Raw genomic sequence first — 21,841 nt, forward strand, 5'->3', positions numbered from 1 at the left:
AAGGCAAGGAAGAATTAGGGACTGGGATGGCCCAAGCTTCCTAGAGACAATATGATTTGAGCTGAGATGGTTCGAATGTGTAGAAGCAGATAGATTGAAGGAGAGAAGAATTAGAGGTAGAGAGACAAGCTATTATTCCTTCTGGCTAGTTGTTAAAAAGGGGGCTGAAGTAGAATATTGCCTTTGGGGATGAAAAGGAAACCATGGTTAGGAAAAGAAAACTTATGAAGGACTTGATCACTCTGGAGGGACCAAGGGAAGAATAAATTAAAATCTGTTCAAGTCCGTGCAGTAGGAAAATAGGTGGTACTATTGAAAGAAATCAGGAGGCATTGTCACTGTGGTGAAGAGGCCATATTCAGTTTCACCATGCTGAGTAGGATTGAAGTGGATATATTTCACACAATGAAATTCTGGTCCATTGTGCACTAAAGAGGGGTCTGGGAATCATCTAGTGGAGACAGACACTGGACTTTAAGGAGAGGAGGTAAAACTAAAGATGAAGATGGAAGCCAGCCTGGGGATGTATCCTTACGTAAAGGACAGAAGGAATAATGGAGTAAAATTAAGAAGTTCTCCAAGGAACGAGTAGCTATAGAAAAGTTCTCCATTAGAGAGGATGTGGTTTTGAATTACTTAAGATCTCAGAATATTAAAAGACCAAGTAATTACTGTTATTGACCAAAAACCAGGAATTTTTTAGAGTTGCCTAAACTGCTTCCCCCTCTCCCCTTAAACTTCTTACAGGCCACAATGTAGCTTCATGGGAATGGTCATTTCCCACGATATGCTGCTAGGACGTTGGCGCCTTTCTTTAGAACTGTTCGGCAGGGTATTCATGGAAGATGTTGGAGCAGAACCTGGATCAGTATGTATTTTGAGCACTTTACATTCTATTCTGCCTGATAAGAACATATTTCAGAGGATAATTCTGTCATGCATTTGTTTTGTTGTTGTTTTTTTTAAGATCCTAACTGAATTGGGTGGTTTCGAGGTAAAAGAATCAAAATTCCGTAGAGAAATGGAAAAACTGAGAAATCAGCAGTCAAGAGATTTATCACTAGAGGTAAAGGTATTTAGATTTTCTAATCCTATACATACAGTGTGCTATTTATATAAAATTTAAAAACAAATAACAATTTTGTTTAGGGGATATATACTATGTAATTAAAAATTTAAAGAAAATAAATGGTAATCATCAAATTTAGAGTAATGGCTATCTCTGGCAGTTGGTTTCCTAACATCCTGTAATGATGAGCAATGGGTTTGTTCGTTTAAGTATCATTATGAATACATGGATTAAAACTGTTTGGATGTGCTTCATTTCATTGATGCTCAAATTATCTTTTCTGTGGCTAGTGAGAGTCCAATCTTTGACAACTTCCTTACGTTTTGATATGTCTCATTTTCTGTTATTTTCTGTCACAGACCTTAAATCAGCCATTTCTTCAAGAAGCCCTGCTTCCTTTTAGCAGGAAATTGTATTTTGAGATTATAATCTGGGCTCTAGGTTGCTCACTGCCTGTTGGGTTTGTCATTGTTTCTAGGCCTTTTAGTAGGAAATGCTCCTTTAAAAAAGGAAGAAGAAAATTATTTCATGAGTTCATACTGATACTCCTAATTCAAATTCAAGATTTAGGACCACAAGTTTGTTTTATTTTCACCTTTCAGTCTTTACTTCCTTTCTTCTGAACTGAATAATATCCAGCTTCCCAGCAACACTGATAAAATTACTCATTTGCTTTTATCCCACAGCATGCATACAATAGTCTTAGAATCATAACATCAACACCACTACCAACAAAATGATTATTGAAAATAGCCCAAGATTTATTTGCAGTTTTTGTTCTTAGAGCATATCCAGTTGGAGATGTACAGTCAAACTACATTGTTTAAAGTCACTTGAAATAATTCCTTTTGTGTGGTTTTGCTACCTACCATCTCATCCCCACACAATTAGGGCCTTTCAGTTCATTTTGCTTTCACTTTTTAGGGATTGCTCTCTCCTTTTTTTGACTTTGTTATGTTTCATAGTTAATGTAAAATATCTACAGTTGCAAGGTCAACTCTATAGAAGAAGGTTGTATTCAGAGAAATCTAATTTCCATTCCTGTCTCTTTTACTTTGTATTCCCCCTGCCCCCTTTCGGGTTTTTGGTGGTTTTTTTTGTTCTTGTTTTTAGCTTACTTCCCTCCCACCTTTCAAAAAATATATAATCCTGTGTGTATTCATTACGCACCTCTCTCCCCCACTCCCACCCTGAACATGCTATTATACATTTTACTCCATCTTGCTTTTCCCAGTTAACAGTATATCCTAGAGAGAAAGCCATGGCTCTATATATAGAGAGATGTTGTGCCTTCTTTTTTTCCAGCTACCTAGTGTTAGCACCACATTTTATGGCTGTATCAATTTTTTTCATCCGGTTTCCTATTGATAGACATTTGGGTTTGTTTCCAGTCTTTTGCTGTTACAAATAGATATGTGATGAATAATAGCCTTATGTGTGTTTCTCTATTTGGCTAGCGTGTTTTTGAGATAGATAGACATGGGTCAAAGGGCATGTGTATATGTAATTTCGTCAAATATTGGCAAATACCTCTACATAATGTCTGTATATATTTGCACTTTCAACATGAACACAAGAAGGCCTGATTTTCCAAAGTCTTGCCAGCAGTTTGTTGTCAGATTTTTAGATTTTTGCCAATCTGATAGGCAATATAGTTTAAATTTGTATTTCTCTTACTATGAGCAAAGTTAAACTTTGTTTCATACATTTCATATATTATGGCTGCTTCTTTTTCTGGGAACTGTTTGTTGACATTTCTTGCCCATTTTTCCTATTAAAGTGTTTTTTCCTCAATTTTTTTAGAAACGCTAGGTGTATATATACACTACACATGAATCTTTGTCGGTAATAGAAGGTGCAAATGTTTTTTCCCGTTTGTCATTTTTCTTTTACTTTGCTATGGTATTCTGCCACCAAAGGAATATCCTATGATTTTTTTCCCTAGGATTCACTATTAAAAAAAAAAAATTTACACTTTGATCTACTTGCAGTTTATCCTGCTATATTACCAAATTGGTAGACCTTTTAAGAAAATGTTATAATTGAGTTAAATTCCATTTTCCTGATTTAATGTAAGATATTCTTGTATGAGAGTGTTATTTGGAATATAAGCTTTTGAGAACCCAAATACTTCGTAGCTATTTCAGCTGTCAAGGGAAAGCTAAAATTAGATTTTCAGATTTTACATAGAAAAATTTCAAGGTGGTTTCCAACACTGAATTTACTACTTTTTGTTGTGTTTTAATAGGTTGATCGGGATCGAGATCTTCTTATTCAGCAGACCATGAGGCAACTTAACAATCACTTTGGTCGAAGATGTGCTACTACACCTATGGCTGTACATAGGGTGAAAGTTACATTTAAGGATGAACCAGGAGAGGGCAGTGGTGTAGCACGAAGTTTTTATACAGCCATTGCACAAGCATTTTTGTCCAATGAAAAACTGCCAAATCTAGATTGTATCCAAAATGCCAACAAAGGCACTCATACAAGTAAGTACTCTACAGGTAACAAGCACATACAGATTCTTTCCTTGTTTAATGGAAACAATGATAATCACGGTTATATATGTTTACAGTGGGAGAACGTTAATGTATATTTACACTTTTATACCATTTTATTCTAGATTAATGGTTTAATCGTGTTTAAACTACTATAATTGACAATTTACCAGTTTGCTCTTTTACTGCCACACTTATTTCCATAAATGGTTGTGATTGTACTATTTTTTTTCGTCTCAAATTATAATGTCTGGGGAGTGGGAGGTTTAAGATCTATGGTAATATAAAAATTCAAAGAGCAAACTGCAGGATTCCCCCAATCCCTGTATTTAATAAGTAGAGATACTTAGAAGAAAATGCTATTGTCTAGAATAGTGCTTTTCAAAGTATAATTTGCAGAGTCGCTCCAGTCTCCAATGAGATGGAGCTTGCAACCAAATGTAAGTTGGCTGTGTCACCAACTTCACTGTTTAATTTAGCAAGACTTTGTTTTTTGGTAAGAAGGTTTTCTGTATTAACATCCTGGTGTAAGCTTTGCCTCCTTGAGGATCAGCACTTTGGGGTTAGGATTCTTACCTAATTTTCAGGATTACAATTAGCATATTAAAAATGTGTGAAAACTACAAAAGGTTGAAACTGGGGGTTCATGTAAGGTAGGGGCAGAAGATCGTCAGTCTTGTAGGTGGATGGATGTAGTAATTGAGGGAGAAGGAGTTACTAACAAAATCCTGTGTTTTACCTAGGCTGTAGCTGTATCTTACTGGGGTTCTGTAAACTGGCACCATAAAAGCTGACTGAGGTCTGGAAAAAAGCTGAATGAGCTCTGGAAAGAATTGAGGATGAAAAGATGGGGAGAGTACCTCAGCCTTTCATCATTAGTTTCACCATTTGAATTTCTATAGTCCTATAATAAAAAGAAATTGTCAAGTGTGAATGAGGAAACCTGGGAAGTCATGATGTTTCAGAAATAACTTTTCTGCTTACTCTTTAGGAAACCATACCCTGGTTTATGCTTAAGGTTTTAAGAATAATAATAGCTGGGTGGCTATAATGCCTTTAATGCCAAAAACTAAGAATAGAGAAGATATTCAAATATGTAAGAAATCTCAGCATTATTTATGGTGGAACTAACATAGCCCCAGTTGCTACATATTATTTTACAGCTTTGACATGACAAGGGGATAAATTCATTAAACAAATACTGAGTGAACATTTATTACCTACCAGGTTCATTCTACAGAATCACCCCCAACCCTCAAAACCATACGGAGAGTGAGAGAAAGGCACTTACACAGATGATAAGGAAGATGATCTACAGTTGTCATGTTCTTATTATGTTTGTCTCATGTCCTCACATTGACTTTAACATTTAAAGTAGCTGCATTTACATTCATCTAAACAAAGTGCATTTCATATTTTTTTCCAGGTTTAATGCAGAGATTAAGGAACAGAGGAGAGAGGGATCGGGAAAGAGAGAGAGAAAGGGAGATGAGGAGGAGTAGTGGCTTGCGAGCAGGTTCTCGGAGAGATCGGGATAGGTGAGATGATTTTGTGTCTTTTATTGAGTACCATCTTTCTGGATGAATTGGAGGTAGGCCTGTAAATAAGAGTCTCAGTTATGGACTTTTAGAAAATGAAAGTTTTAATAATTGGATATATATATTGTAACTAAAAAAGTCTAACCAACTGTTATTAAAATATTCTGCTTTAAAAACCCAGAGGCAGTTGAAATTATATTGGCTTTTTATTTATCCCACTCAAGTTACTAATTTTTTGAAATTTTTATTAACTTCATATCATGCTTTCCTAAATTTGTTTTAAAGTTTTAATTGTGGCAATTGTGTTATTTAAACCTGTAATTTTTCATGTGTTAGGATGGGTAGCATTTTACTTTTGACTAAAATTTCCAGTAAATGTGGGTGGACTTTTGATTTTTGGTATTTTAAGGTCCTGTTCCCTTAGAATCAAATTAACCTATGCATTGCAGATTTATGGATTTTCGAGTGCCAAAATCTAGATAATCTTTATTTCCCCACCATCATTCTTTAGGCATTCTTCTACCCTAGTACCATAACTGGAGCTAACTGTATGCTCTGGTTTTCCAACTTTGTTACTAGTTGCACTGATATTTTCATTTTGCAGACAAGGGAATGAAGTCATAATAGCTTTGTTCATCTTTCAGGGATTTTAGAAGACAGCTTTCCATCGACACTAGGCCCTTCAGACCAGCCTCTGAAGGAAATCCTAGTGATGATCCTGATCCTCTGCCAGCACATCGTCAGGCGCTCGGAGAGAGACTTTATCCCCGTGTACAAGCAATGCAACCAGTATGTATGGTGTACTTAGCTACCTCTTAACTGGCTGTGCCCTTTTTGGTTTTCAGTTAAGAAAAGTTGCCAGCTACTGGAAAGCCATGTGGTTGAGGACTGCAATAAAAAGGAAGCTTAGGGAGGGAAAGAAGCAGGACTTACTGGAGAGTAATTATATATAGCTTGATGTTTTTACTACCTATGCCAGGTTGGCATTCTACCTAGTAATTTCCTTGTGTGCTAAGGAATTATCTGTTCATTGTATTTATTTGTACCCTTATTTGTACAAATTATTGTTACTTTGCAGCTAGAACACATTGCAAATAGTGTACTTTACTCTTTTTTTTTTTTTTTGGAGTAAAATTGCTTTACGGTGTTGTGTTAGTTTCTGCTGTACAATGAAGTGAATCCGCTATATGTACGTTACTCTGGATACGTATGACAGGAAGATTTTATTTTGAATATTCTGTCAGAGGTTTCTTTCATGGAATATGAAACATAACCTAGTTGTGTTTTTTTGTCTTTATACATAACTATATGTACATGTTATAGCAAAAGAATAGTAAAACAAGAGTCAACCAATTATATTTCAGTGAATCCTTAGCCTTAAATATAGGCATCTTTTTCTTTCTCCTCCTCCCTCCTTCACTTCTTACCTCCTTTTTGCTACACTAAATGAAAAAAATGTTTCCAGGTCTCTGATGAGGAAGGGAAAAAAATGAAAATTGAGTATTTTTATGTTTACTCATGGGTATCAAAAACCTTTAAAAAAGGCTTGTCACCCAATATTAAACTAGCTTTAATAAGACTGCTAGTGCATAGGCTATTTAATTCCCTACCAAAGTTTTCTATAATTAAGCTTCCAATTTAATAAAATCTGTTACTGGTTCAGAATTTTTTTTTCCTATTTGTTACCCAAGTTTCTTACATTTTCTTCTTCTTTTTTCTTTTTTCTGATAAAAGATTGCTGATTTAGACAAGAGGTTTCAGAGAGTAGAGGCAAATAACATTTGTTTGTCATTTACAGGCATTTGCAAGTAAAATCACTGGCATGCTGTTGGAATTATCCCCAGCTCAGCTGCTGCTTCTTCTAGCAAGTGAAGATTCTCTGAGAGCAAGAGTGGATGAAGCCATGGAACTCATTATTGCACATGGACGGTAATGTATACAATTGGGAAGACATTTTAGTTTAAACATCAGCTACTTTATTTTTAGGATGTGGCTGTCACCATATCTTAAAATTTATACTAAATAGTACAAGACTTTAAGTGGCTTTTTAAGAGATGGCTTAAAATCCATGAGTGAGACAGCTGACTTCACATGTATTAGAAGGGCAGAATTTTAGCAGTCACTTTAGGTTCTGAAGATTTTTTACGAACCTTATTTAGAAACTAACTTATAAAGAAGTACATCTCATTCTCCATGTGAATACCCCTAATGGCAGAGGCCAAATACCTCAAGGAATTGGGTGTAATCCCTGAGGTCCTTGCAATAAACATGAAATTTCTTTTAGACCTCCTGATTTATCTTAAAAATTATGCAAGTTTTTGCTTTCTATTGTGTAGTATATTTGTTTTAATATGAAACTTAAAAATATCTAACAGTTAAATTACTTATCCTTCCTTTCCCCAGGTGACAGGTAAAAGTGACAGGAAGATATGCCATACTTAATCTGTGCCCTACTGGGGCTACTCTGATATCCAGTTTAAGGCTTTGAAGTGTTACTTTAGATGAAAATGTCTGTTTATTTTTCTCCTAGTCATGATATTGAATGAGGAACTTAGATTAGATATAGTCCTAGAGATGGATAAGTGGGTAGGCTAAGCCCTGAAACTAAATAGCCACTTACTTCCAGCTATTTACCTGTCTCAGAGCCTTTGAATGGTCCAAGCCGAAGACTATTGCTAGAAGTTTATTTTCTTTGCTGTTACTACTATTTTTCTTCTCTTGACTTTCATGTACTATGTCTTTATTCCTCTTCGCTGTTTCTGGAAGTATCAACACACACTGATATAGCTTAGCCCATTATAGAAAAAGTTGCAAATAATGTGTGTTTTTGATAAAAAAGATATTTGTAAATATATGTAAGGGTTGCTAATTTAGAAGTGTTTTCTATTGAAATGCAAGAATATAATATTGACTGCTTTCACCTGGCTTTATGGATTGAACAGTGGATTTATTAGTATTCTAGAATAATTAAATACCCTAGAGCATTTGATTCCTATTGTGGTTGCTTTCTGAACATTTTTCTGTTCTTTTACAATGCTTCCCCTGAGCTCAAGTTTCAGTTCCCCTATGAAGACTGCATTTATTTTGTCTTAAATCAGGTAGCCTTTAGTTCATTGTCTTGCATCATACATGTAGCATCCTGTGTTTTTGTGTATATTATTGACATTTTTGTTCCTAGAACTGCATTAAGACTAGTAAGTGTCCTAGATGTTTTTTTACTTCAAAACTTAAATGTATTTATATATTCTTATAAGTTTAAATGCGTGTGGTTTTCTCTACACTAAATTCTAGAATTTCAGTTATCTGAAATGTGAAAGTTGTTTGTTTGTTTTTAGGGAAAATGGAGCTGATAGTATCCTGGATCTTGGGTTATTAGACTCCTCAGAAAAGGTACAGGTAAGGGATGTTTTGTACATGTGCTAATAATAAGCACTTGGAATTTAAATTACAGAAGGGAAAGGAAAGCATATTTACAAAGAAACTATGTCTTTGTAAGTAAAATGCTTGATTACAGTAGAGGAAAAAGCAAAGATTAGTATAAAGGTGTCATATACAGAATCAAGACTGGTTGAGTTAGGGTTCAGTGTAACCCCACTCACTGGCTGCCTCCACTTGAGCACAGGCTGAATTAAGCTTAAATTAGAGATGTCATTAATTAATATCAGAGAAGGAGAGTAGTCCTGTGGATTCCTAGGTCTCCTTCCTCCAGTAAGCAGCAGAGATCCAGAGAAAATGTGACATATGGTATAGCAGTAAGAAGGCTTTTTTAAAGTGCATGATGCATTTCAATTTGTAAGCTACCTGAGAATTTCAGTGCCAGCCAAGATATAATCTTATCTCTTTCACTGACTACAACTAAAGACTCTGGACAAAATACAAAAAGGAACTGCTTGAGGATTCTGAAAAGTAAACAACAGCACACTGATAGGAGGGAAGTCAAAATTTGAAAAACTGTTATTTTGAAGCGTTGTTTCAGGCAGGAGAGTAAAACTGGTCCCCATTACTCCATCTTAACTGGAAGGTAGTACATGCTTTAAGAAATAAACTATAGTATAAATCACTGTCCAAGTCCCAGACTATCCCATATGGTGCATATGCGGGGCAGACCCAATAGTATAATTAAAAGGCTTTGAAAACTTAATTGGTAATGGAACCACTGCACACAGAAGATGACACTTCCAAGCTGAACGTAACCAGGTTATTGCCTACCAAAGCCAAAAAACATCAACATTCTTCTCCATGTCATTTTAACAAGACCCAGAGTTTTACAACTTAGTATTCAAAATGTCCAGGATACACTCCAGAATTATTCAACATACAAAGAACCAACAGAGACTCACTAATTCTCCTGGCAAGAGAACCAATAGATACTAGCCTTGAGATGACCCACTTGTTAGAATTATCAAAGACATTATCTCATGTTCTGTGAGATAAAGGTAAATAAACACAAATGAATGGAAAGGTAGAGGTTCAGAAATAGAAACTAGAGAACCAAGGGAAAATTTTAGAAAGTACAATGTATGCAAGAAAAAATTCACTGAATAGGTCAATAGCAGAACAAAGATGACAGAGGAAAATTCATCAGTCAGTTTGAAGATAGAAATTATCCCTTCTGAAGAATAGAAGGAGAAAAGATGTCAAACAAACAACAGTTTTCAGAGACCTGTTGGACCATATCAAACATGCATGTCACTGGAGTACCCAAAAGAGGAGAACGAGATTGTTACAGGAAAATATTTGAAGAAATAATAGCTGAAAACTTCCCAAATTTGATGCAAGACATAGATTTATAGATTCAAGGAGGTCAGTGAACCCTAAAAAGGATAAACTGAAAGAAAACTGTGTCTAGATACATCATCAAGCTGCTGTAAAACTAATAAGGAAGCAAAGAATAGTGCCTTACATATAGATAAACAGTGATTTGAAAGGCAGTGGATTTCTTATCAGAAACTGCGAAGGCCAGAAGACAACAGAGAGCATCATCCTTAAAGTGCTTTTAGAATTGTCGATCCAGAATTCTATATCCGAGGAAAATATATTTAAGGAATCAAGGTGAAAGAAGCTACCAGATTTTCATTAAATAGTTTTACTCAAATGGATAGAGAAGTTAACAGGCACAAGCTTTGTATATCACGATTCTGAAAGAATGAGTTAAAGTTTATTTACATTTAAATATGCATGTGGCTTTACCTATCAAACTTTATATTTAAGTAATTTAGAGAACCAGTTCATATGTTTTGCTGTTAAAAATCAATCTTGGGTAATGTCAAAAATATTACTGTTATTTTTTTTGGAGGGGGTATCTGGATTATTATTATTGTTAATTTTAAAGAGAGTTATAATGGCATTTTTTAATAAAAAATAATCCTTTTCTTGTAGACACATATACTAAAATATAAACAAACAAATAAATCAATCTTGGGTCTTAATCTCTGATACTCTATTATTAGGAAAACAGAAAGCGTCATGGTTCTAGTCGAAGTGTAGTAGATATGGATTTAGATGACACAGATGATGGTGATGACAATGCCCCTTTGTTTTACCAACCTGGAAAAAGAGGATTTTATACTCCAAGGCCTGGCAAAAACACAGAAGCAAGGTTGAATTGTTTCAGAAACATTGGCAGGTAAAATAATCTTGTATTTGAATTTTTTTAAAATTTCAGTTTATGAGACTTTCTAAAATATATTAGTTTGTAAAATGTGTATATGTTCTACTATAAAAATTTCTCAACATATTTTATGTATATTATATATGTGTGGGGCGTTATGTGTTCTGGAGTTATTTTTGAATTTACTATTTGCTTGTTTTTTATTTTTAGGATTCTTGGACTGTGTCTGTTACAGAATGAACTATGTCCTATCACATTGAATAGACATGTGATTAAAGTGTTGCTTGGTAGGAAAGTAAGTGATTTTAATGAACCTAACTGCTTTTACATTGCAAAAAATTTTTTTCATAAAATAATTATATATATAGCATTAAATTATGTTAAATTTTAAAGCATTATAGCCATTATAAATCATTTCCAAACATTTAATGGCATGGGGAAAATCTGAATACATGGAGGAGAGAGCATAGAAGAATGGGTGACACACAGGTGGGTTTGGAGGGTTTGACAGACCTGGATCCTGTTGCAGACAAATCCCTTGACATTTATGGCATATTTCCCCATTTATAAAATGGTAAAGAAAACAGTATAGCGCCTGGCACATAGTGCTCAGTAAGTTCTAGCAAGTAGTGGCAATAGAAGTAGTATTGTATTGAAAAGAGCATTCCCAGTTTCAAAAATATACACAAGATGTAGGTGGCTAGAGGGACAAAAGGATGTAAGAAAATATAGCATAGTATGCTTGATAGTTATCTCTGGGTGACAGCATTAGGTTATTTTCTTTATGTGTTTTGATAGTTTGACAGCTGGTACATTCCTTTACGACAGGGGGTTGGGGGAGAGAAACGACATCCTTTAAATTAATGCATAATACTAATTATAATCACAAAACAACAAAATATTTTACAGTCTCTTCTAGGGATGCACAACACACATTGGATATGATTAGCATTGTTAAAGCTGTGGTCTTAATAACTTTCTTTACTCAAACCCATTGGTGAATATTATTTTCTATTATTACAGCATATCATACTATGATACATATTTTTCCTCTTCTTTTTTTTTCTTTTTAAACTCTGACTCTATTGACTTCTTAAAGTGTTCCAGCTAAAATGTTCTTGTGCAGAGAAAGAACTGGACTTAAAGCTCAGCAACATAGAAATGTTGAGCCTTTAACAGGGTTTATGGAAAAGATTAAGGAATCAAATAGACTCAAGTTTAACCCAATGATGTGACCTTCAGCAAGTTACTGGATTCCTCTAACATCAGATTTATCATCTGGAATTAATAATCTGTATTTTATGATTATTGTCAAGGCTAAACAGGATGTGTATTTAGCTTAGGACCAGTTGCTCGGCATAATCACTTTGCAATAATTAGTGCTGGTTTCTACAAATAAATTACTTTACAACTTAAAAAAAAAACTAGTATACTCCTGGTTTTAAAGTTTTTAAAAATGCATATTTTTCATGCTTTGAAAATTAAATGTATTTATCAGAGCCAAAGACTTATTAAAATTTTACCTCTTTAGATCAGTTATATTCAGTGGAAGATAAGCTGATAAAGAATAATCTTCAAATTAGATAAAATTCTTTATCATAGATTTCAGCTTACTAATGAATTCAGTTAAGATGTTTCTTTCATAATTGATTTTCATATGATTACTTTCTTAGGTCAATTGGCATGATTTTGCTTTTTTTGACCCTGTGATGTATGAGAGTTTGCGGCAACTAATACTTGCTTCTCAGAGTTCAGATGCTGATGCTGTTTTCTCAGCGATGGATTTGGCATTTGCAATTGACCTGTGTAAAGAAGAGGGTGGAGGACAGGTAAAGCAAATGTGTGGTTTTCTGATTCTGGCAGGAGAATTTGGTTAGTCTGTCGTGCTTGACATATAGAAAAACAATTTAGATAAATAGGGACCAAGAAAGAGACACACACACACACACACAGAGAGAGAAAAGACACAGTAGGAGATGGAGAGAAAGAGATGAATGGATGGAGAGTTAGTGAGACAGACTGAGAGGTCGAAGAGTTTATAGTTACTTAGGCCTAGAATGTATGCATCCCTTAGATACTTGTCAGATACAGAATTGTCTTTAGATTTAAAATTTTTAGGAAATTGTTTTATGAACTGTTAACTTATTACTGCTTTGACAAAATTGCTTTTAAACGGCACTGCTAAATTTTTCACAGGTGGAACTTATTCCTAATGGTGTAAATATACCAGTCACTCCTCAGAACGTGTATGAGTATGTGCGGAAGTATGCTGAACACAGAATGTTGGTAGTTGCAGAACAGCCATTACATGTAAGTGTTTTCTGGAAAATGTTACTTGATCTGATGAGGCTATGTGTGTCTTCTGTGTTTTAAACTAGCTCACAGTGTATTCAGCTTGCTTATAAAAGGTCAAAAATTTTAAACCAAAATGAATTTACATAAAATGTAAATTACACATGAATCCAGACCTTTCTTTTGGGTAAAACTACTTGGAAAAACCATGTAATCATCCGAAAGGAGATTTGTTAAGGATGCTTTGTGGGACTGAAATGACTACTGTTTTGGGGGTCCTGCAACCACCCATACCTCTGGTGACTCACTAGAAGGACTCCTAGGACTTGGAGGCAGTTGTACTCATTGGTATGGTTTATTATAGCCAAAGGACTCTCACAAGGGGAAAAAAGTACATCAGACAGAGTCTGGAGGAATCCAGATACAGGCTCCAAAGTTCTCTCTCTGGGGGCATGAGTTGTCACAAAGAACATACGTCTTCCTCCAGCAGTGAATTACAGCAATGCATGTGCAGTGTTTGTGTTTAGGGAAGCCTGCTTAAGAGTCACAGTGCCCAGGGTTTTTATTGGAGGCCAGTCCTGTAAGCAGTTCAGACCCCCAGAGGAAAAACACATGTTCATCATAAATCACCTTCTTTGCACAAATAATCTAGGCAAGCTGGTACAGCAGGGTTTATTGTCCCAGGCATTCAAAATAGCCACATCAGTTAGTAATGTAAGGAAAATTCTAAAAACCAAGGACCATTCCTCCAATCAGGCTCTTCTAAAGAGCAACATCAGGCCTGCTCTTTCTCCTGTTGAAGAACGTTTATGAAGTGTTTCTGATCCCTGTGCTGGGAATAATTGTGTGGGCTCTGGAATCATACTGTCAGGGTTCAAATCATGGCTGCAGCCCCCTCTAGCTGTATGACATTAGCAAACTACTTAACTATTTTGTGCCTTGGTTCCCTCCTCTGCAAAATGAGGATAGGATTAAATGAAGTAACATATGTAAGGTGCTTAGAACAGTTCTTGGCACATGGTAATTTCTCAGTAAGCTTCTAGATTTTGGGTTTGTGTCAGGGATGTTTGTTTTTGTCATTATCATACTCTTCCTAGGATGTTGACAGGATAGCACATTTGACAGATTGAAGCTATTCTTAATGACTAGCCTGTTTGCTATTAACATAATTTAAAAAATTATTTTTGTTAACTCCTGATATGTAACAGTACTCCTTCACTTTTGAACCTGTAGCCCTTTTTTCCCTCTGCCACTCTTTTGAATCTGTTAATAAGAAACTCAAAATATAGAACTTAATTTTTTAGTATTATTTAGAATTATTTAATATTCTTAGGCTGCTAAAATTAGATGTTGGACTTTAACAATAATGATGCTATGTAGAAAATAAAGTACTGATAGTAATAAACAGGTTATTTTTGAAATCCTCTAGGCAATGAGGAAAGGTCTGCTGGATGTGCTTCCAAAAAATTCATTAGAAGACTTAACAGCAGAAGATTTTAGGCTTTTGGTAAATGGCTGTGGTGAAGTTAATGTGCAAATGCTGATCAGTTTCACCTCTTTCAATGATGAATCAGGTATGAAATTTTTTTAATGTTTATTTAAGGAATAAACTACATAGATAATTTGGTCAGTTTTCTGAGTTTCTGGTTCTTACATATTTACAGGGGCTTATATTTTAAGATATGTTTGAACTATGATAGCATTAGGTCATTCTTAATTCTTTTATTGTTTAATTTTTCTAGGTTTTAACAAATGCATGGTTTTAGTATGATACAAGTAAAAATTCCTGGTGAGCAACTGTGTGAAAAGGACTTTTATATACTATTAATAATTAAGAAAAAATAATCCATGTGACAGTTCTGTTGGCCTTTCCCTATTCATGTTCCTTAAACTCTAATTAAAGAATTTGACTACATGATGTTTGCTTTGTAGAACCGGATCCAAAGCACACTTAGAAAGACATCAGAGCACACAAACACATGGAGAATCTAGAAAGAATAACAAGAGGTAGTGATAATCCTAGAGTAACATTCATCTTTAGTGCTTGATTTGTTGCAGCCCTTCCTTTTCAAGTCCCGTATTCTAGGAATAGACTTTTTAGCTGTGACTACACAATAAAACACTGGAAGCTCCAAGAAATTCCTGAGAGGACTACTATAACTCTAGTCCAAGATTATTGCATACATGAAGATACCAGTTTTTTCCCCTTTATTTTTCATACTTTGCAAACAGCGTCAGCCAAATTATAGTAAGTTAAATTTGGATAAATTTTCTTGTTTTTCCCTCATGCTTGGCAACGTATAGATCATTGTGTAGTAGTTTTTGTGCCACTTATTAATATAATTTTCAATACTTGTGAGATAAGAACTTGGCTTATTTACAAACCAGAAACCTAGAAGCGGGAAAAAAAATACCTAAAGACACTCCCAAGTATGATCCTCAGATCATCAGCATCAGCATCATCTGGAAGCTTTTTAGAAATGCAGAATCTCTGGTTCCTTTCCCCTTTCTTCCCCCATACCTAGTGAATGAGAGTCTGCATTTTAAAAAGATCTCGATCCAAGGGATTTGTGAACTCATTAAACTTTGAGAAGCACTGGTTTAAGATCATAAGAAAACTCATGACTTACAGGTGGAATTAAAGTCATGTGATTTTTGAGGCTGGTGGTTCATTTTTCTTGTCTTGGTCATCTTGGTCATTAGGATTGATTAATGAACTCTAGAGGTTTCACATTATGTAAGTGGTCCTAACTTCCTCTGTTAGGGTTAGTGCCCCCCCATTTTAATTTTATACCTACTTTTATAAGAAGTAATATTCTAAAAATACAACTGTTATAGTATATATGTATATATTTTTAACATCTTTATTGGAGTATAATTGCTTTACAACTGATATAGTATATTTATTGAATTTATATTCATTTGTAGGAGAAAATGCTGAGAAGCTCTTGCAGTTCAAGCGTTGGTTCTGGTCAATTGTAGAGAAGATGAGCATGACAGAACGACAAGATCTTGTAAGTTAAGTTTCACAAGATTTGTAGAAGAAAATGTAAAAACCTTAAATACTATGTATGACGGCATTTTGTTTTCAATTTGTAATGGTTGGTCATTTTAATTTTGGCTAAGAAAATTATTGAAGGTCAGAAATAAAAGGCAGTTTTGTTTCTTTACTCTAGAACAGAAGTATGAGTAAAACTGTAAGCAGAGTGAAATACATCTTAGCTATTAAAATGCCATCCTTAGTCCCAGAAGGTAATACCAGCTTATTGTTGAGACATGTTTTTTCCCCTATAGTGCTTATATTGTACATCCTTAATCTTTTTGCCTCTTTTGTACATCCTTAATCTTTTTGCCTAGCAGCAAATCTTTGCAAAATTTTTGAATAGTATCTTAATTGCTCTGTATACTATGAATAGAATAGCTTAATTATGAGTACTACATCTCTGATTTTAATCTTATTACTTATTATTAACTTAGAATCATAAATTAGATGATATAAACTTTGATTATATTGAAAAGTCTGTCAAGTCTGTGGAACCTATGTCCAACCTTGAGTATATCCAAGTCAACCTGTCCATTAACCTTGAAAGGCAGTCTAGACTTTCCTGTAGAAATTTGAGGGACATTCCTTACCCAGAAAATCTCACGAGATCCTTTCTATTCATATTCCTCATAGTTCCCTGTGACATTTCCCCTGTTGATGCAGCCTTAGTTCTCAATATTCTAAACCAGACCTCTTATGGAATGTATAAAAATGATCCAATTTCTAGATATATCCCCCAGTTTCATTTGATAGGGAGAAATAAGTTACTTGTGCATGAAAGCACAAAACTTGCTGTTTCCAATTTACCTGTAATTCAGGCAGTAACTTATTTTTTTGTGTGTGTGGGGAAGGGGTCGTGCATTTTAGCATTCCTTCATCTTGACATGGCCCCAAGAGCCTTCCAGTATTTCTCCACTATAGCAAGACAGGTTGTCCAGCAGTCCTAGCTGTCAGCTGGGTTTTGTTCTTGGCTTAGCCATATGGTAGTTTCCTAGGTTGCTCCCTAGGTTGATTCCATATAATTCCATGTACTTTGACTTTCCTGATCTTGTGGACCAACCCGAAAGTCCCTACTAATGCTAATACCATATCTGTCCCTGTTGGCTTTAGGAGTACCTGATAACGTATTAGGGTTCTTGAGTCAATCTTTGGATTCAGAGCAAAACCAATACATCCTCAGTGCAGTCGGTCAAGTTAAGTCTCACTGCATTTCTGCCTTCTACTGGAAGAGAAAGCTGTTAACTATTCAGTCTTTTATGAGAGAGAATTTCCCTCTGTAGGGGCCTCAAAATGTCTTAGCAGTAGCTTTAATTTGTGAGCTTTACTCTTTAAACTCCTGTTATACCAAGGTGTCTTTTACCTCCTCCTCTTCCCCTTCCCCTTTTGGGAGGTTATCCTTCACATATTGTTGGGTTTTTCCTTATATGTCTCAAGGACAGAATATAACAGCGTTTCCTAAACTGTTTTCCCTTGAATTATTAGTCCCAGGATTGTGGGGTAAGACTACATAGTTTATTTCCCTCTTGGAGAGTCACAGGTCACTAGTAAAAGTTCTGAGAAGTCCTCTGGTATTTATTTCTCTTCCTCTAACTTCTCTGAGGTCCATCTGTCTGGTTAATCATATTTATCCTTGGAGAAACACTTTAAGTTTGTTTTTTACCTGTAAAATGAGTAGATTGGGCCAGCTTTACCTCTACAGTACCTTCCAGCTCTTTTATAGTTCTTTGAAGATTTTGGAGACCCTGACACAGAGGTTGTTTTTCCTGCCTCCTTCTATAGAATTCTAGATGAGATTTCTCACAAAACTATGCTTCAGGAAATAGTTTAGGTTTCCTAGTCATTCTGGGATAATGAATATATTTTGCCTGTTTAGCTGTACACTATAAATGCAAGATTTTAAAAGCTTTACCTTAAGAGACTCTGTCAGTGAGGAATGGTATGTATTAATGAAAATATTTCAGGAAAGTATATCTTTGGTTATCATATTTAAAGAAAAAGTAATTTATGGTATATTACACAAATTAGATGCATTTTAAAACTCAATGTTGGGACTTCCCTGGCAGTCCAGTGGTTAAGATTTTGCCTTCGTGTGCGGGGTGCGGATTCGATCCCTGGTCGGGGAGCTAAGATCCCACATACCTCGGGGCCAAAAAACCAAAACATAAAGCAGAAGCAATATTGTAACAAATTCAATAAAGACTTTAAAAATGGTCCACATCCCCCCCACCACCACCAAAAAAAAAAAAAATCTAAAAAAAACCCCAGATATGTTAAAATGGCTTATTGCATGGATTTTGATGTACAGTAGATGCTGTCGAACACTTAATTACTATTATAAAATTATTATGTATCACAATGGACCACTGAAAATACTGGGTTTTTGTTTTTTTTTTTTTTGCGGTATGTGGGCCTCTCACTGCTGTGGCCTCTCCCGTGGCGGAGCACAGGCTCCGGATGCGCAGGCTCAGTGGCCATGGCTCACGGGCCCAGCCGCTCCGCGGCATGTGGGATCTTCCCAGACCAGGGCACGAACCTGTGTCCCCTGCATCGGCAGGCGGACTCTCAACCACTGTGCCACCGGGGAAGCCCCTGGGTTGTTTTGCTAGTAGATAAAATACAAAATAACTTAGATAACCTCTGTGAATCTTGAACCTTTTTTGGAGACCTTGTACCTTATTCTCATTAAGGGATACTCTGTGGAACTTAGCAACTGGAAAGGCCCTTAGAGAGCATTTAGTCCAATAGCCTCATGTTACAGATGAGAAACTGAGGCAATGAAACATAGTCACTTTTCTACATACCTGACATTTTTTTCTCTTCTGACCCTGAACCTTTCCTTTTTAATACAAGAAATAAATGTAAAACCCAGTTCAAAATAATACCCCTTCGTAGGTTTTAACACAAGAATGGGGCTCTATGTATATATTGCCAGAGTTAAGGGTTGAATGTTAATCTTTTAAAAGCCAAACTTGTAATTATTATACTCCTGTTTAGGTTTACTTTTGGACATCAAGTCCATCATTACCAGCCAGTGAAGAAGGATTTCAGCCTATGCCCTCCATCACAATAAGACCACCAGATGACCAACATCTTCCTACTGCAAATACTTGCATTTCTCGACTTTACGTCCCACTCTATTCCTCTAAACAGATTCTCAAACAGAAGTTGCTACTCGCCATTAAGACCAAGAATTTTGGTTTTGTGTAGAGTATAAAAAGTGTGTACTGCTGTGTAATATTACTAGCTTATTTTGTAGATTTTTTTCCATTTGTCTATAAAAGTTTATGAAAGTTAATGCTGTCACACCCTGTGGTGGTACCTTAAAGAGATTAAATGCAAACATTCCTTGCTGAGTTTGTAGCTTAAAGGCCTGAGGAGCACTAGCAACATTTCACTGTAATGGTTTGCTAGTCAGCAACTTCTGGGTCTAACCCCAGCCAAAGATGACAGCAGAACAACATAATTTACACTGTGATTTATCTTTTTGCTGAGGGGAAAAAATGTAAAATGTTCTGAAAATTCACTGCTGCCTTTGTGGAAAGTGTTTCAGCAAAGGTTCTTGTATAGAGGGAATAGGGAATTTCAAAATAAAAAATTAAGTATGTTCTGTGTTTTCATTTTAACTTTTTTTATGGTGTTTAATTTGTGGTTGGCTGCAATTGTGTATCATGTATATGGAACTTGTAAAAAAAAAAAAGTTCTGAACATTCAGATCTTAGAGATGAAATCACTTTTACCTATAAAAACCACTTTTATTGAGGTTTGACTGCATTGAGCTCTAGGATATTAAATGATATCACTAATATTTTGCATGTAATTTGTTCATTTGAGTGAGGGCACTTTTTTGTACATATGATGGGGGCCAATGCACAATACTTTATCACAATCAACTTTTTTCCTTTGTATCCCTATTTCAATGAGCAGTCAAGTCAGGTGTACTGCACTTCAGTTCTAACTAGACATTTGTACTAAGGCATTTCAGTTATGTAAACTCAGCCTGGGCACTTTCTGATAACTGTAAAATGTTTTATAAGATCATGATTATTGAAGATAAATTTTGAAAAATTTTAAATGTTCGTGAGCAGCTTAACTACTTTTGTATCTAGCCTTTTTTAAGTATCTTGTTACATTTACTTTTTTAAATAAAGAAATTACAGAAGAAATGTCAAGTAATACTGAAGAAACAGTTTTTATTTATGTAGTTGTACATTTTTAAACTAAGGACAATATACCGACACGGTTATGTGCATAAAATTTTTGATTTAAAGAACTGAATGTACACATGGACTATAAGAAACAGAAGAAAATCAGTCCACATTTTACAGTTAGCAGAGAATCCTGAATGGCACTGGCCAGGCCACTTTTCCTTTTTACAAATGGGGGAAGTAAAGTGAGCCTTACTTGGCATAGGAAGTTACTTCACTTATATTTGATAACTGAGAGGTTCTTTTTGATGACCTATTAATTATGTAGCTTAGGACCATTATCTCTGAATTCTTGTGGTTTTAGTAGCTTTATTCAATGGCATAATAAGGAACACTGTTTTCTTCACCATGTCTTCAGTAAAGTGACTTAAACCAGTCACTTTACATATTGAAAATGAGGAGAGAAATTCTCTGGAGTCTTTCCTACTTTTCATTTCCTTTATAGGACTCCTGGCCTTTGGGATGTTTTTCACGTTCAAAGGCACTATGCTTTATTATATACACATATATATATATATATATATAACTTCCTTCAGAAGACTGAACCATGTGATATTTTCAGCCCTGCTGACACAATAAATATTAAAAACTAAAGTGACAGTAGTAAAATTCATTATATTACTTAAAACATACACAACGTAAGATGTATGAGATGTGTAAATTAACCAAAGGTTACTTTACAAAATGAGACATTGGTTTTTATGTCTAAATGCTATTTCTGAATAAATGAAATAGTAATTAGAGTAAGAGCTGATTTTCATCGATGTGTCTGAAAGAGAGAAAAACTGTATGCACATGACGGAATTGATAAAATGAAAACAAACTAGGTATGATTAGGACATTTGAAACCCTAATTGTGAACTTATTTTTAATAGTTATTGAAAGAATGAAAGTATTTAAAATAATGCACAATGTCTTAAAGTCTTCCTAAATCAAAATTTTGGTTAAAATGCTTTCAGAAATACTAAAAGCAGAGGTTTTTTTTTTTTTTAAAGTAAAGCATAAAATGGTTCTAAATGTAAAATAAAGTCATGTAAAATAAAGTTCTCTTTTGGTCTTGTTTAGTGATTAAATCTAATGGACTTGAAAACAAATTTAGGAATAGAAGACCAAGAATGAACTTTACTGAAGGTTTTCAAAGTTTTGCTACTTTTATTTCTTTCCCCTGAATTATCTGAATATCAAGACTACCCAGTATAAATGGCTTCCTGGGGCATACTTGAGAGGATTTTTAAATAGCATAATTTCACTATTTAGTACTTGCCCCTGAAGATACGATTTCTCTCCTAAATATATTATTTTTGTGTGTTTAGAGGTAGTCAGCAATATCTAGGTCTAAACTCAAGCTGAGATCTTCCCTTGAGGCAGTACTTATGCTTCTGAATGTGATTCTCTTGTGCTTGTTAATAGAGATTCCTAAGCTTTGCTCATCCTCTCAATCACATTCTGATTCAGTAACTCATAAGTGGAGAACAGAAATCTTTATTCTTAACAGCATCCCAGGTGATTTCTGAAACACTGCCCAAAGAGCATTCCTTTTTTTCATGAATATAAAGCCCCCTCTTGGTAAACGCCCCAGAGC

At 35.0% G+C, this 21,841-nt stretch overlaps 1 protein-coding gene across 2 annotated transcripts in view; it reads left to right on the top strand.

The window, feature by feature from the left end:
- UBR5 (ubiquitin protein ligase E3 component n-recognin 5) overlaps positions 1–21,302 on the top strand; it is a 143,428-nt gene extending 122,126 nt beyond the window's left edge. The window contains exons 46-59 of one of the 2 annotated variants that reach the window (XM_029222473.1): positions 748–868; positions 968–1,066; positions 3,318–3,561; positions 4,997–5,108; positions 5,753–5,897; positions 6,907–7,037; positions 8,444–8,504; positions 10,559–10,734; positions 10,930–11,014; positions 12,393–12,548; positions 12,916–13,029; positions 14,441–14,585; positions 15,940–16,025; positions 19,049–21,302. In XM_029222473.1, coding sequence (XP_029078306.1) covers positions 748–868; positions 968–1,066; positions 3,318–3,561; positions 4,997–5,108; positions 5,753–5,897; positions 6,907–7,037; positions 8,444–8,504; positions 10,559–10,734; positions 10,930–11,014; positions 12,393–12,548; positions 12,916–13,029; positions 14,441–14,585; positions 15,940–16,025; positions 19,049–19,261 — 1,888 coding nt within the window. In that variant the 3' untranslated portion in view covers positions 19,262–21,302. The remainder of the gene's footprint in view (positions 1–747; positions 869–967; positions 1,067–3,317; positions 3,562–4,996; positions 5,109–5,752; positions 5,898–6,906; positions 7,038–8,443; positions 8,505–10,558; positions 10,735–10,929; positions 11,015–12,392; positions 12,549–12,915; positions 13,030–14,440; positions 14,586–15,939; positions 16,026–19,048) is intronic. The other variant, XM_029222475.1, reaches the window with a different exon arrangement.
- Positions 21,303–21,841: the final 539 nt, after the last annotated feature.

This window comes from Monodon monoceros, unplaced genomic scaffold (assembly GCF_005190385.1).
Source record: "Monodon monoceros isolate NGI ecotype Baffin Bay Population unplaced genomic scaffold, NGI_Narwhal_1 Super_Scaffold_14, whole genome shotgun sequence".
NCBI classification, from domain to species: domain Eukaryota; kingdom Metazoa; phylum Chordata; class Mammalia; order Artiodactyla; family Monodontidae; genus Monodon; species Monodon monoceros.